Here is a 15,473-nt window from a genome sequence, read left to right on the forward strand (position 1 = left end):
TGTGCCCAGGGTTAGCGTAGCCGGGCCGCGGTCCAGTGGCTCCTCCGCCGTGCCTCCACGCCTCGTCCCCCACGTCGCGGGATGCTCCTCCACAGAGCCCGGGAAGGGGCGGCAGGGATCCGCCATGGCGGAGGCCTGGCGACGAGGATGGAGCAGGAGGGGGAAGGGGGCGGGGACCTCGGCGGACGACGGCGCCGGAGGGCGGAGCGGGCTAGATCTGCCACCAGGATGCCGCCGGTCGGATCCCCCGCCGGCGGTGAGGCGGAGCGGACCAGATCCGCCACCAGGATGCCGCCGGTCAGATCCCCCGCCTGCGGCGAGGAGGAGCAGACGACGAGGGTCGGAGGGCGGCGCGGATCGCTGTGGCTGGGCGGGGAGGGAGAGAGGGGCGCAGCCGGGCGATGGAGAGAGGGAGGGACCGACGTGCCTGGCGAGGATCCGGGTTCGCATCGCCAGAGCAGCAGGGTAAACTTTTACGGCGGCGAGGCATAGGCAAGGGCGGCGGATGGCCGGGCGTAGGGAACGGAGGCGGTCGGCGACTGGTGGTCGCGAAGCACGGAGGCGCCGGCGGGGCGCGGACCGAGGCACGTGGGCGCGGCAAATCCACAAGCCACGTCGAGCATCTCTCTGCGGGCCCTGTGCCTGAGACGGAGGCGAGGCGGCGCGTCCGTGGGAGGTCGGTGGAGCAAATCCATGGGCCGCGTCTGGCATCCCTCCCTGCGGAACAGAGCACATGTCGCTCCACGAGCAGCGGTGTGCTCCCAGGGCTCCCCCTCCACGCTGTATAGAAGTTAGAGTATGTTCCAACTTCCAACCCACATCACGAAAATTCGTAAAATGCGCGTCCATTTCATATATATCTACTCGATTATGGTGTTGTTTGATTCCTGGATTTTTTTTAAGTCCATGTCACATCAAAAGGAATCTTACTATTTTGGAGTATTAAATAAAATCTGTTTATAAATTTTTTTGACAGCTGAGTGCTAATTTGCGAGACGAGTCTAATAAGCCTAATTAATCCATAATTTGCTACAGTGATACTACAGTAACCATCCGCTAATTATAGATTAGTATACCTCATTAGATTCGTCTCGCAGTTTAGCCATAGGGTTATGCAGTTAGTTTTATAATTAACTTTTATTTAATACTTCTAAATATTAAAAAAAATTTGATGTGGCATACACTAAAATTTAGCCCCCGAAACCAAACAACCCCTATATTTTGAAATCACTACTAGAATACACGCTCTTGCAGGTAAAAAAAGAAGGGCTTGTTTGTAATGGGCGAATCTCGCAAATCAATTCGATTCTTGAAACGGTCAAAAGGGGCCAACAACAAGTGATTCATACTACTTTCAGACCAAAACCTGAAAACCATATCCTAGTTTCGTCAGCACAGTTCCAAATTCTAACTCGTGGCTACCACACGCAACAAAAGCATCAGCATTTTTTTAGCGTGATGAAAATGAAACGCTCCAAATGCTGAAACCCCCCTGATCACTTTTATAATTATTAATCAAGCCCACTCCACCCTTTATAAATCCTCCCCCAGCTCACACTCCCACACAGCTCCACTCCACTCAGAACAGCAAGGCCAACCCGCGCTCCGAGGCAGCGAGCTCCAACCCAACCCCCACATGGCCGCCTCCGCAATGCCGCTGCTCCTGGTCCTCCTGCTGGCGTCGCCGGCGGCCACGCGCCTGGCGTCCGCCGCCTGCGCGAGCGAGAAGTTCCCGGCGGGGCGGACGTACGCCACCTGCGAGGACCTCCCCAAGCTGGGCGCGTCGCTGCACTGGACCTACGACGCGTCCAAGTCGTCGCTCTCCGTGGCGTTCGTGGCGGCGCCCGCCGCGCCCGGCGGGTGGGTGGCGTGGGGGCTTAACCCGGCCGGCGAGGGCATGGCCGGCGCGCAGGCGCTGGTGGCGCTCAAGGGGTCCGGGTCCGCGGCGCCCACCGTGAAGACGTACAACATCTCCGGGTACGCGCTGGGCGCCCCGTCCCCGCTCGAGTTCCCGGCCACCGAACTCGCCGCGGACGCCGGCGGCAGCGGCGGCAAGATCCGGGTGTACGGCAAGCTGCAGCTGCGCAAGGGGATGAAGGCCGTGAACCAGGTGTGGCAGGTCGGGTCCTCCGCCACCGGCGGCGCCCCCGACAAGCACGCCTTCGGGGCCGAGAACCTCGCCGCCAAGGGCAAGCTCGTCCTAGCCGGCAGCAAGGCCGCCGCGGGCGCCCCCGCCGCCGCGCCCGAGGCCGGCGGCCCGGCCGCGTCCGGCGGCAGCGACAGCGGCGCGGCGTCGTCCATGGCGCCGTCCGGCGGGAAGTCCCCGAACGCTGCCGTGTCCACGGCCCGCGTGTCAGCGCCGGCGCTCCTCGCGCTGACGCTGGTGGGGCTCTTGGCGACGGTATGATGATGGCGGTAGCTGGAACGCCGGATGGTGGACGCTGCCTGCCATCACTCCTCCCTCAGTGGGTGAAGGCGGCGGCGGCGGCGGCTCCGGCGGGAGAGGAAATGCTGCGCTACTTTTGTTGGGTTATTTTTCTTTCTTTTTGGCCGTGCAATAAAAATGGTTGCTGTACTTGTGTTGTTGAGGTGTTGTTAGGTATCATAGCGATTTACTGTAGTGGAGACATGTCATTCATCCGGTCACATGGACGTAGTTCTTGCCACTGCGCTCTGTGCCTCTGTTTCTGAATCTCTCTCTGGTGGGACGATGCCTTGCCTGATCTTTTTTTTTTCTGTAAAAAAATCGCCTTGCCTGAAGCCCTGAACTTCTCATAACCGTGGCGCGCGCGCATGATCTCCCGCGGTGTTTAAGGGGCCCGGCCCGGGAGAAGAGTGCGTCGACCGTCGACGGCGACCTCTGGCCAGCAAGCAGCTTTGCCTCTGATCTGATCAAAGGAGGTAGCTTCGCAGCAAACTCAAGGATCCTTGAGCTGGCGGCGCGAGCACTTCACCGGTGGTTCAGGAGAACGGTAGATCGATCTTGTGGAGCGCAAGCGTAGATGCGTCAACCGAATCCATGGACGGAGACGTCATCCGTCAGCGTTTTTTTGTTGGAGTGATCGATCACTCTGCTCCCGTCCCGTTTTCCCGCAAGATGATTGCCTGCACTGCCTCAATCGATGAGCTCCCAGCTCTGCTCTGCTCATCATATTCCCTGATACTCTAATAAAGACCATGTATGATGCGAAGAACAACCCTCCGTTAATCTGTTATCCAAGCCAAACAAAACCAAATCATGGAAGGGAAGCAAGAAGCAAAGTGGCAGAAAAACCAGTGGTCTTGATTACAGGCGACGCCAATCGCAGGGCGACCCGCGGAAAAAGGCGGCAGCCAGCTACTCGGGCGGCGGCAGGGGGCTCCGCGCGGTAGGTGGCGGTCGACCGAGAGGTCCGAGATGATTGGGCTCTTTTCCGCTGGAGCCGGAGCCGAGCCCTGCCCCAGATGGGTCACGACTCACGAGCGGAGCCTGCAGAGCAGCAGCCAGCGGCAACCCATTGGTGCGTCGCTCCTAGCTGCTACAGCTAGCTTGGCAGACCGAACCCCGGTGCCCCAGGGCACATGGCTGGCACAGTTGCCGGAGGCGGAAATCACCCTATTCGGCTGGTGGACTGAGCCTCCAGCATTAAAGTAACTCTCTCACATTACTCCAACTCTAACCTCTAGCCACCAACCAGGTAATAGTATTTTTCTCTCATACTACTCCAGCTCCAGCCTGCCGAACACGGTGATTAGCAACAATGTCTCCGCGACCGCGCCGAGCGGCGGCCGGTCGGTCCCCGCCGGCGCGGCGGAAATCGCCGTGCTCGTTCGATGAAGCTGTAGGGGCTGTTTGGTAGCCTGCATCAAGGCTGACCAGGCTCCCCGCATGCAACATTCACTTGTTTGGTTGCCTGTCCTCGCGTCAGAGCCTGGCTGCCCAGATGCAAAAAGCACCGCTGAGCTTGGCTCTGGGGAAACGAGAGAATCGGTCGTTCCTGGGGATGCAGGCTCACGCCATGCGGGCATTAGCTAAACTAATGGTATTATTAGCACATGTTTAATGCATATCAATTATGTTAAATTGTTTCAAAGAAGATTAAGGATTGGTAAGATAAAGTAAATGTTATTATAATATAATATTATAAAATATTTATTATTTTAGTATTAATTTTGGCACTTTTGTGTTACGTGTACTCGTACAAGTAAACAAACGTCATTTCAACTCATCCAGGCTACGCACATCCAAGTAACCAACACATGGACCCCTTGTATGCGCCCAGCCTGACCCTCGGCAGCCTGGCTAGTTGGTGCGAGCCAGGCTCGCCTGGGAAGAGAACCAAACAGCCCCGTAGTGTCCCAGGACAACACCGCGCCTGTGCTGCGCGTGCAGCGTAGGTATGGGGCGCACATGCCGCCGCCGCGCGTGTCGGCGCCGGCGTCGTCTTCGTCCGTTCGTCGTCGGTCTTCGTCTGTGTCTCACTGTCCGGATGCCCGCGCGGCGACGTGCGCGCCAGCCTTGCGCCTGCAGCCTCGCACGAGCCTTGGTCTGGCCGGTGCGGCGGTTTTGACAGGTGGCATTCGTGGCCGACGTCAATCCGGATACAGGACCGGGGCCCGAGGGACCCAGGACGAAGGTGGCATGAACACATTGTTGCCAATTGAGACGCGGGGATCAGAGTCATCTTAAACAGTCCTGAAACGTGGCTGAGAGTGACCCAAGGAGAAAGGAAAGAAAATCAAAACTAAAATAATAAGAGAAAACAAATAGCCTGGGTTTCAGCTATGAACTGGCAGGGAAATATTTTTTTGAAATAAATAACAAATCCGGAAGGAATATGAAAAAAAGAGGGGGGGGGGGAGCAAAAGGATAAAACAAACAAACCTGGTTGCATGATTTGCATCTACCCAGACTGGGCTGCTAGCGGGCTGCAATTGGGCCTATAGAAGGCCGTGACTACCCCCATTTCGTGCGGATCCAGCCTAATTACGCGTCGTGCAAAACCGAAGGGGAGCTGGAGCTCAATAATATAAAGCAGATCCAGCCCAGTAACTCAGAAAACCAGGATAGCAAATTTGGGCCGTGACATTTTTCACCAAACCGTAGCCCAACACCATACGAGCCCATCCAACCCGATCCCACCGTCCGCCTGCGGGTGACCGCATCCCAGCCGTCCATCCGACCACTCTCTCCGCGCTAGGGTTTTAGCCCGTATAAGAGCGCCCTCGCCGCCTCCCCAACCCCGCCTCCGCCGCCCTCTCACTTCCTTCCTTCCCCACCTGGCGGCTGCGCTCCCCGACCCGAAGGTGCGGCGCCTCGCCGGCGAAAAATCCCCCCGCTGGTTTCCCTGTTCCTTCGATCGTTGATCTCGCCTCACGCTATATCATGTTTGTTTGATGCTTGCTTGAGCAGAGATGGCGGTGCCGCTGCTGACGAAGAAGATCGTGAAGAAGCGGGTCAAGCAGTTCAAGAGGCCCCACCTCGACCGCTACAAGTGCCTCAAGGTGCGAAGCTTTTAGCCTCTTCTGGTTGATCTCTGAAATGGAGCCCTCTAGCCTGTGCTGCGTTCCTGGCGGCCTGGTCGGGTTGCCTCGGCAGCAGATTACCGGTTCGTTTAGCATCTGATGGATGGATGTGTTCCTTGTCCCATAGATGTGTTGCCGTGTGAATACATGCGCTCGTTTGATTCTCCCTAGATCCACCTTGCTGATATTTAAGTAGCGCGTAATAAGGGGTGATACTTGTTCTAGATTCCTAGTTAGGTTTAGAAATCAGTGCTACTGTGCTCTTAACAGAAGCATTGAACGTGCGGAAAGTTTGAAACTGGCATGTTCTGTTTGTTTGGTTGACAAAGTGTACTTGCCTGTTTGGGGCTCCCACGGCTATTCATCTAGCAGCACGATATTGGTCTGAGCTGGACAGTGGTTTTTCCCTTTTTGCGATAAATTTTACCTATTGGTTTGATACTGTGCGCTAGAATAGTATTACTTGCGTTTTTGGGTTGACATAGATACGTAATTTGTTTTTTTTACCTCTGGATACTTACTGGGAAGCCATTGTTTCCTGGTCATTTTGAGCCTTCAAAAGTGTTATCTTTTGAATGCTTCATTAGGTACAGCTTTCTGTGAATGCTGAATTACTATATCTTATTGTTTTCATTGAGTTCTCTAGAGATAACAACATTGATCTTTCATTGAATACAAGAGTACTGTTGTCATGTTGGAGACTGAAAAATAGGGAACCCTTTAATTGGTCCTGGATAAACAATTTGTTCTGTCCAGTTAGCTCATTTCTTATTTTGCATTTTAAATGTCATTGAAATAGTGGGTTGATGTTCTGACCTATTTAAATCTTTGGAAATTTTGATCATTGCATGGACCAGAGTATATTGACCTTCCTAACTACAGCTCAAATGATACTTTATGCTATTTGAAAAACATTATTATTGCCCTTTTGAAGTTGGGTTTCTTACTGTCTTACTGCCTGCATTATGTGCTTAGTACTCCACCCAATAGTTAGGTAATCGGTGTCACTGCATCTGAATTTTACTTGAAGATATCTCTTGAGTGTAATTTATTTACCCCATGTCGTTATATTTGTCGTTCCCTGTTGATCTTACTTTATGCTACATATCCTGTTTGCAAGGACTAATATCCCGTCATTGTTTTTTGTGCAGCCAAGCTGGCGCAGGCCAAAGGGTATTGACTCCCGTGTCAGGAGGAAGTTCAAGGGATGCACCTTGATGCCTAACATTGGGTACGGCTCTGACAAGTCAACCAGGCACTACCTTCCCAACAAGTTCAAGAAGTTTGTGGTGCACAATGTCTCTGAGCTGGAGGTGCTCATGATGCACAACAGGTATGAATTTCCCAAAGAGGACTGTTGTGATTTCATTGCGACCTATTTGCCTGTATAATCCTATGCTGTTTTTTTTTTTGCGAAATATAATCCTATGCTGTTTGCAGCAACATTTACTGATGCAATGCTCTTTTTCTCACACAGGACATACTGCGCCGAGATCGCCCACAACGTCTCAACAAAGAAGCGCAAGGAGATTGTTGAGCGTGCTGCTCAGCTCGATATTGTGGTCACCAACAAGCTCGCCAGGCTCCGCAGCCAGGAGGATGAGTAGGCTGGGTTGCTCGTCAGGACAACTGTTGGGTCTTGCCTTTCTTGGCTGTAGGAAAACTACTCTGTTTCGTGTCGTGTTGCTACCGAGGATACCTGCTATGCCGACCTTTTTGCTATCAATAGCGACTCTAATCTGTCAAATTCTGCTGTTACCGTATGCCTATCTGAATTATTTGCATGTTGTTGCAAACCTGTCTTTCGCATGCAGTTTCTGTCGATGCACTATCTGTTATCAAGATCCTGACTTATGACAGTTTACGTGAGGAATATGAGCTCGTTTGGTTACATTTTTGCAGTGGAACCAGCTTTCCATGGAAACATAGCGACAGGTTTGATAACATGAATTCGGAAAATATGATCTGTATGCAGTATGCTCCAAAATATGCAAGTAAAGAAAGCGGCTAGCATAGACAGCTCTACTTATGACAGCACAATGTCATTGTTATGACAGTTCCAAGGCATGCGACAGGTTGAGAGGTACAGTTCAGATGTTGGCAAAGGTGGTGGCGAGAAGGCGAGGCATACTATACTAGAGCCGCAGTAACCCGTAACCGTAAGCGCCTCCTCCAGCCAGGCTGCTCACTGCCATCTTCCGGAATGACTCCTTCGTCTCCCGTGTGCGTTGTGCCGCACTGCTTCTCACCACAAGGAAGAGGACAAGCCTATCCACGATGGCGAGACAGCCCTTGACGTCGCCGGACGGGGGAAGAGAGCGGGGACGATGCCAGGTGCAGTGAACTATTTTGGCAAATTTCAGATCCTAACAGGGGGTTTCATATAAATTTTCGGATCACAATTATTAATTGCAATCCAAATTAGGGGGTAATAAGTAAATATTATTTAAAGCTAACCCCTAATTCGGATATGTTCCTGTTTTAAGGCAAGGAAAGTTGTTTCAGCAAGCAGTTTTCATTGCTACCTTCGTAATTTGGATCATACATATCCTACCAAGGCACCCTTTCATCCTAGTGCTGCCTGCTGGAGTGCTTAATTTGCTCCATTCTGCTAGAAAATTGTGAATATTTTATACTTCATTGAATTGATTAGACAAAAACCAGGGGCTAAGACTACCTGGCATCCATGATAACTAATATTAGAAAAGAATAACCTGCCCAGCATCAGTTCAAGAGATTTATGAGTGCAAAATTAAGAATATATCTCATCTCAAATAGAAGAACACAGTAAAAAAATAGATTAACATAACAGCTCAGATTTGGAAATCAGGGGGCCATCACATGGGGCCATTACAACGCAAATATTAAGAGTCGCACGTGTGACTGGAAGTCAAATCATCACACAAGGTCCAATAACTATCTTTTGTTTCGAAATAATTTTTTGTTCCGAAATAAATTTTTGTATTCAAGGAACAATTAAAAAAAAAATTCGATACGAGGATTCCCCCATTTCCATTCAACCAAACGGAAATACAGAAGTTCCGAACGGCAAAAGAACCGACGAACAAAGAAGTATGAGTAGGGGAGAAAGGAGGGAAAGTGGAAGGGAAAAGAGTAACAGCTAGCCTGATTCAGGTTAGCCTTACAGTAGTTAATCCAGGGTTCCCAGGCATACAGAAATAACCTCCCAAGCGTTCGAGCGCTAACAAGGAAACTAAACGGTCATCTCCTTCTTCAAAGTCCCCAGAGGCGCCACTAGCGCCTTTGTCGAACCATTGCTTCAGCTTTTTCACTCGTCATCCTCCGGAGTTGTGTCTTCTGCTGCGGGAAGCATCCTGATGGTCGTCGAGGTTGGTGGTTGACGTGCCATCACTTTGTGAGCGCAGGCCAGCAGTGCTTGCACCCCCTCAAGGATCCTCCCCTGCCCAATATTTCAAAAAAGAGCCAATATGCATTATGATGTCAACCGGACTCTTGATTACTTTCTTGTCAAAGCATGCTTTATTCCGGCTCTTCCAAATGGCCCAGCATATAGCTGCACAGCCACAGGTATAGAAAGCATTCCCTCCTGGGAGCCATTTCGAGATCCAGCTTCTATATTGTCTAATATTTCTAGGTATGTCCCTTGCACCAAGGCACAACCCAACAATCCCCCAAATTGATTTGGCTATGGGGCACTGGAAAAAGAGATAATCTATTGATTCATCCACATGACAGAAATAGCATGAGGGAGACCCCAGCCAATGTTTTCTGATGAGATTATCCTTCGTTAGGACGGCATTATTCTCTACTAGCCACAGGAATATCTTAATTTTATAGGGAATCCTCGCCTTCCATATGTGTTTGAAACTCTCACCATTACTTTCTTTCGTAAGAGCATCATACACAGTTTTTGTGGAACAAAAAAAAATTATTTCAAAATAAATTGGACTGGATTACACATGTAAGCCAATTTGCTTGACTAATTTATGCCCAAAACATAAAATCTGGAGTGAAGGGGGTTTAGTGTGACAAGTCTACTGGGGTCACACGGGTGAGCCCAGCAGCGCCCCATTACAGGAAAAAAAATGACAAACATTTCTAATATGTTACCTTTCCGTCATTTTATCACCGGCCACTTTTGTTTGTGCTTTTCACGGCCCAGCACTTGCAAGCATGAGCTGAGTTTTTTTTTTGAAAGCTCAGCTGAGTTTTATGGGCCGGCATACTGGGCCTCTTGGATTAGTCGCCGATCTCGGATGGATGGAGTCGCCGCCGGCGTGCCATGGTTGCCATGAGCCATGACGAGGCCACGACCCTTCTTCCCCGGTGCCGGGGGCTGGGTGTGCGTGGGTGGAATGGGCTTCCACACTTCCGCGTCCTTCTTCTCCACCGCCACCCCCCCCCCCCCTCTCTCTCCGTGTCCCGCCCACCGGCCTAGGCCTGACACCGCCACGCCCTCCGGGGTCTCACATCGCCGGCCGGGCCGCCGCCAGCCGGCTACTGTTCCGCGGCAAGGACCCCCTCGTCGGTTGCAGGTTAGGTCGGCGAGCCTTTCCCCCACCCCCCACCAATCGGACGCCTTCCGCGGCCGCCGCAGCGTACACTTGTAAAGCCGCCACGCACACTACAGCGCCGCTCGTACAAAGCGGCCGATCCTTTGCTCCCGTCTCGCACAGTGCCTGCCCGATCAGCACTCGAAGCTACCTCTCCCCCCCTTTGTTCGATCGCCGCCGCTTTAACTTTGTGATCCCCCCGACAAAGTCTCCGCACTGTTCCTGGGGCCCGGCTTCTCGCCTTCAAAGCTCGGTCCGGCCATGCATGGAGCACCTCAACCACACTTGTGATTCTGCACAGAGACCAAGTGCAGAATTCACCTGTAAAGTTGTTATTTAAAGTGTAGCAGAGCACTGCTCGATCATCCCAGCTAAAAATACACTGCCGTTTAGTACCTGAATTTACCAGTACCTTCGCTCCTTTTTTTTTTTCCTTCACAGTGCAAGTAGCTAGAGCTACATTTTCTTGGCAACCTTGCTCTCGTGGTCTGATTAAGAGTATTAATGAACTGATCGTCTCTCCTTAACTTTTTCGTAAGCTTGCAGCTTTTGGCTAACCGGTTAAGCAGTTGTAGGGAGAGAAAAAAAAACAAAGCTGCATTTACCTGTCGTGTCACAGCGCACATGTAACTTCCCGTGTGCCTCCAAAAGAAAAGGAATGGCGAGGCACGATTTCTCCCTAGCAGTAACTTTCTAGCACGTAGGCAGGGGAACTTTGCTCCTCGGCTTTACCCCACGCCGGCCGGGCCAGCCGGCCGTCCTCGAGCTTTTCCCGGACCCGGAACGAAGTGGACGTCTGCGGCGACGAATCCTTCTCGCCATTCGTCTCGGCTCGGCGGTGATCTGAATCTGACGATCCGCGCGCGGCCGGCGCACGGACTCGGCGGCCAAAGTCAAGCCCGGCCATCGATCAGAATCTAACCGCCGGGTCCCCGGCCCCGTGCCACGGCATCTTCTCCTTCTCCTAGTCCTAGCCGCCGCCCTAAAATCGCCGCCGGTCGTCGTCGCACTGGCACGCGCGCATTCACGCCGTCGTGCCGGGGACGAACAAGGCAAGGCAGCAGCTTAACTGCTGGAGCAGAGCGTAGCGTCGTTCAAGTGTGTTGCCTCGTGATCGATCGATGCTGGTGCTTGCTTCCGATTCTGTGTACAATTGACCAATAGGTTTGTGACAGCGAGAGCACGCAGTTAGCATCACTGTGCAAGGTGTGGTTGGAAGGCAGAGGCGTCAAGGTCCAACAACAAGAAGTTTTCAAGGAAAAAAAAGTTTTCATGGAAAGAATTGGTGTCACGGAGTAAATGGGTTGGGAGAGAACTGGTGTCCGGAAGCGTTTGTTATGCGAGTAGAGAATTTTTAGACGATTGTTATGAGTGAAGATGACAGGAATGTGTCGAGATTAATTAACAGCACGGTGTACAGTGTGTGTGCAGAAATGATGGCCAGTTCATGAGCCCGACAGAAGAACCGGAAAGTAAGCGCCGGGGAAGGTTAGAAATAGCAGCAATGATTGACCCCAGGAAGCCGAGGGAATATCTCTACGAGGCAGCAGAGGCAACAAGCCCTTGATTGTATTCTATACGCTCAGATCCACCAAACTTATGCTGTAAGTTCAGATCCAACAACTATACAAAACAATCACCCTTCCTAAAGCAACCCGGCCCCTGGAGACACCCAAGCAGGCTCATCCGACGTGGCGCCAGCGTGGCCCTCCCTCCAGTCACTGACAAGGTCTACACGTCGCCTGCCACGTAGGAAGGAACCATGCTGTGTCGCCATTGCTGGGTTGCGTAGCTCGCTTGTAAAAAAAAATGAATTCGGAGACACTTCTTGGATGGACGCCCATGGATTCCCCTTTCCTTCCCAAATGATTGAGCCTGACGAAGAAGACGAGTTTTAAAACCCCTAAGGGGCCAACCTTTAGTTTCTCCCCATAGCTCCTTGAATAAACAAGTACTTCCGGCTTGTAATAAAGTAACCCTTATTAGATGTCGTAGGAGTACTGTCGCCACCACCTAATCTACTCTTTTATTGCCCTATATTCCTAGAAGATCTGTCCATTCGTACGCCTTGATGGTGGTTAATATACTGTCCCGGAGAGGCGATTACGATGAGCGAGATCATCAAGTCCCCTCCGTTGAGCCAGAGTTATGGTCAAGAACCGTGTGCGCATTCAGGCTAATTCACTTCATCACCTACTCGTCCAGCTTTTTCGACGGGTAGTTGCTGCGAAGGCAGTCGGCAGCCAGGCACAAGTAGTCTCTGGTCTTGGCAGTGCAGTAGCTGGCGGTGCAAGGCTGCTGCAAGCTGATGAGCTGGTGGTATAAATTTTGCCACACACGGTTGTGTACAAACACGGACCGGCCATAATGCTTCCATGAATCTGCCGATGGCATTACAAAAATATTTCAGGTTCAAGATCTGAATGGCCTAGCATAATTGATTGCTGATCTTGCAGAATCGATTAGTAGTGAGTTTTGGGTTTTCCTTGAAAAAAACTGAAAAATTCTAGTTCGACGCCGACCATTCCTGTTTTTTTTTTCTTTGATGCTGACGGTCACAAACATTTTGTGAATTTCTGACGGAATACTAGCGGCAGATGAGAACACTGCTAGAGTCGAGAGTTGTTTAACGGCGTGGTGCATGTGAGCGTCGCAGCGATCCCGAGACGATTAGAATAGATAACGGGGAGATTGTTTAGGGATACGGCCAGGGATTAGCTAGAATAATGCGAGGTCTGATTGGAGAAAACCGTTGATTGGCTTGGCAGCCAGATTATTCTACTTGTCAGACCATATGTTTATTCCGGCTCCTCTTCATTGCGCCCGTTGACGAAGAAGGGAATGTGTATGTGATGCCTCGAGGGACAAATATTCAAATGCACGCCACTTGTGAGTTGTCAAATTCCTGCTAGTTTCGCGTATGAAATACCTACAGCTAAACTTGGTTTGAACGCGCAGTTCTGCCAATTTTAAAAAGGAAGATCCCAAACGACCTCACTTCAAATCTACAATATTTTGCAGGTCTGTCAATTACAATTCATACGAGTTACCTTTGAAGCCGAAGGAACACTGTCACCATTTTCAGCGATGAAGTGCATTCATGGCAAGTTGGTAATGCAGCATCCTGTCTCTGCAAATCCGGCTAGCTTGCATTGAAGCTCCATGGATGAATTCAGCTTGCGAGCTCAAGGAAGTGGTGGCAGCAGTGGCATCGACCGAGCAAGCATGGGCCCCCGGCTTTGCCTCGTTCCAGTTGTGGAAGTGATCTCGCCGGCTCTCTGAATCTGAACACCATGCAAGTACAGGAGCGTCGATCTCTTCTGCAAGAAGGAGCAGCCAGAAATGGCGATGAAGTGTTAGGCAGCTCGGATTATCCCACGAGGATAATCTTCTAGAGGACGTGGGCCCACGCGCCCAGCTCCGCGAAGAAGTAATCGCCATTGCCGTTTTTGGGTAAGCAATTAGGCACTAGGCATCCAAGAGCTCATCCAATTTCTCAAGTGAACAATCCTTATCCTTGAGAAGGGACTAGTATTTGCCTAGGGTCTCCGAGTAGCGCGCATCAATGCTTGTTGCCCTATTGCCTACCGGTATGCGTCCACATAATCTTGCGTATGATTGCTACTTTCATTTGAAAATTTGGAACGGCGAGTCATAAAGCAAAAGGAAAGAAGAGGTTTGGTTAGAGCTATGGATTTAGGCACAAGGGTTTTCAATGGGCACTCCTTTTGTGAATGTGCATAAGAGGCATGTAAGGGCACAGGGCATTTGTTAAAGAACTCGAATTACTTAAAACTAGACGTATAGCCCGCGCATTTGCGCGGCTAGTATTAAAAATTCAAAAATGTACATGTCGTTGTATCCTTACTTAAAGGTTATACTATTTTTTTACCATACATCATCATGTTCATTATCATAAATTATGTCTTATTGTTGATTAAAAAAAATTCAACTATGATCTACCTATAATAACAATTTGATTTGTTGAGCTTTAATAATATTATACGGATAATTATTCTTATTTTTATTTTATTTTGATTGATTGTTGTTAGCTTTAGTTTTTATTAATAGTATATATTTGTAACTGATACATAGCTAAATGGTATTTTACATTTAATTTTTTATAATGGCATTGGTGGGTGATTTTTAATCAGGCACAGAGGTATTTTAGGCTAATTTTTATTGTAATGTCAGTGGTGGGTAATTTTTATTTCTCTATTTTTCTCCGATTAATGTGGAAATTTCTAGGCTTTAAGAGCGAACGTGAAGGCTCCGTTTGTTGGCTAAATAATAAGATAATAGATGGGGGCATCCTTTTCACCTAGTACAGCACAAAGCCACATATGAATGAGCTTGACCTAAGTAGGATAAGGTGCAAGCAAGCCTCCCTAGGGCTAGCAAAGCACGGATGGAACCCACAAGAATTCGACAAATGGGCTCCATGTATCAATCAAAATTGAGATTTGGTGAATTGTCTTGTCAGCTTCACACTACAAAACTTCCTCTTTTTTCACCTGCTCTCTTGGTCACAATTATCACCTCATCATCCATCGGTATCCTATGAGAAGCACTGGTGGCTATCCCGCCGCAAATGAAAAATTCCTAGTATCATTGGCGTCAATGAAAGTCGCGCTCCAAAGATACCAATTCAAATCGTATAACTGTTGCAAGATGTAGTGGCTAAAAAAAGTCAAATTTCTTAATCCCTGAAAATTCATGATGACACTGTCAATTATAATGCCTACGTTTGGATTAGTATGATCGTATCGTTGTGTATCGTGCAACGGTGAACTGATAAGATTGCATGTCAAGAAAACCAGCAAAAGATTTCAACAAGAAGGTGAGTATGCAAGTCTAAAGATAAACATTATTTGGTGTCCAAGTGACAGTAGGAAATATTCAGGATTAGCATTAATATCTCCATGTTAAATGAGAAAATTATAATATCCACAGTTAATATCAAATGATATAGATTAACTCATGATGTATGATTAATAAGTAGCTAATTCAGAATTAAAAAAGTGTTAGTGATAAGATTTCTAAATGAATCGACCGGAAAATAATTTAATAAACAATCCATTCTAAATACAATTAATTATTAGCAATTTTAGGTATATGAAAATTTACTTTGAGAGTTTAGGTACTGAAATGACACATTGAGATAAGTTTGAAAATCCAAAAATATATTTTTAGAGTTCTGGGATCCGAGCGGAGAAGTTTTTAGGATCTAAAATTACATTTTGAAAGATTAGAGACCTAGAATTCGAGTAAAGTTTTAGGACTGTCAATATATTTTACTCTTATTTTTTAGCTTTTACTTCCTAGTATTACCTGTTACGGCGCCGGCGGCAGAGCTGCTTAAAGTGGGTCAGGGCAGTGGCGCAGCCTGAAAAGGCAGCCTCTCCCCACCCCAAACCGAAAAGCTTCCACTTC

At 49.4% G+C, this 15,473-nt stretch overlaps 2 protein-coding genes across 2 annotated transcripts; both read left to right on the forward strand.

Annotated features, from left to right (window-relative positions):
- The first annotated feature begins 1,546 nt into the window (after positions 1-1,546).
- LOC120712917 (auxin-induced in root cultures protein 12-like) lies at positions 1,547-2,706 on the forward strand. Its single transcript, XM_039998846.1, has one exon. It carries the CDS (start codon positions 1,637-1,639, stop codon positions 2,405-2,407), a length of 771 nt encoding a protein of 256 aa, XP_039854780.1. The 5' UTR covers positions 1,547-1,636; the 3' UTR covers positions 2,408-2,706.
- Positions 2,707-5,149: 2,443 nt separating this feature from the next.
- On the forward strand, positions 5,150-7,378 carry LOC120712918 (60S ribosomal protein L32-1-like). The gene is made up of 4 exons (XM_039998847.1): positions 5,150-5,286; positions 5,393-5,484; positions 6,657-6,838; positions 6,983-7,378. The coding sequence occupies exons 2-4, from the start codon at positions 5,395-5,397 to the stop codon at positions 7,110-7,112; spliced, it is 402 nt and encodes a 133-aa protein (XP_039854781.1). The 5' UTR covers positions 5,150-5,286; positions 5,393-5,394; the 3' UTR covers positions 7,113-7,378.
- The last annotated feature ends 8,095 nt before the right edge of the window (positions 7,379-15,473 follow it).

This window comes from Panicum virgatum, chromosome 6K, assembly GCF_016808335.1.
Source record: "Panicum virgatum strain AP13 chromosome 6K, P.virgatum_v5, whole genome shotgun sequence".
Classification (NCBI taxonomy): Eukaryota; Viridiplantae; Streptophyta; class Magnoliopsida; order Poales; family Poaceae; genus Panicum; species Panicum virgatum.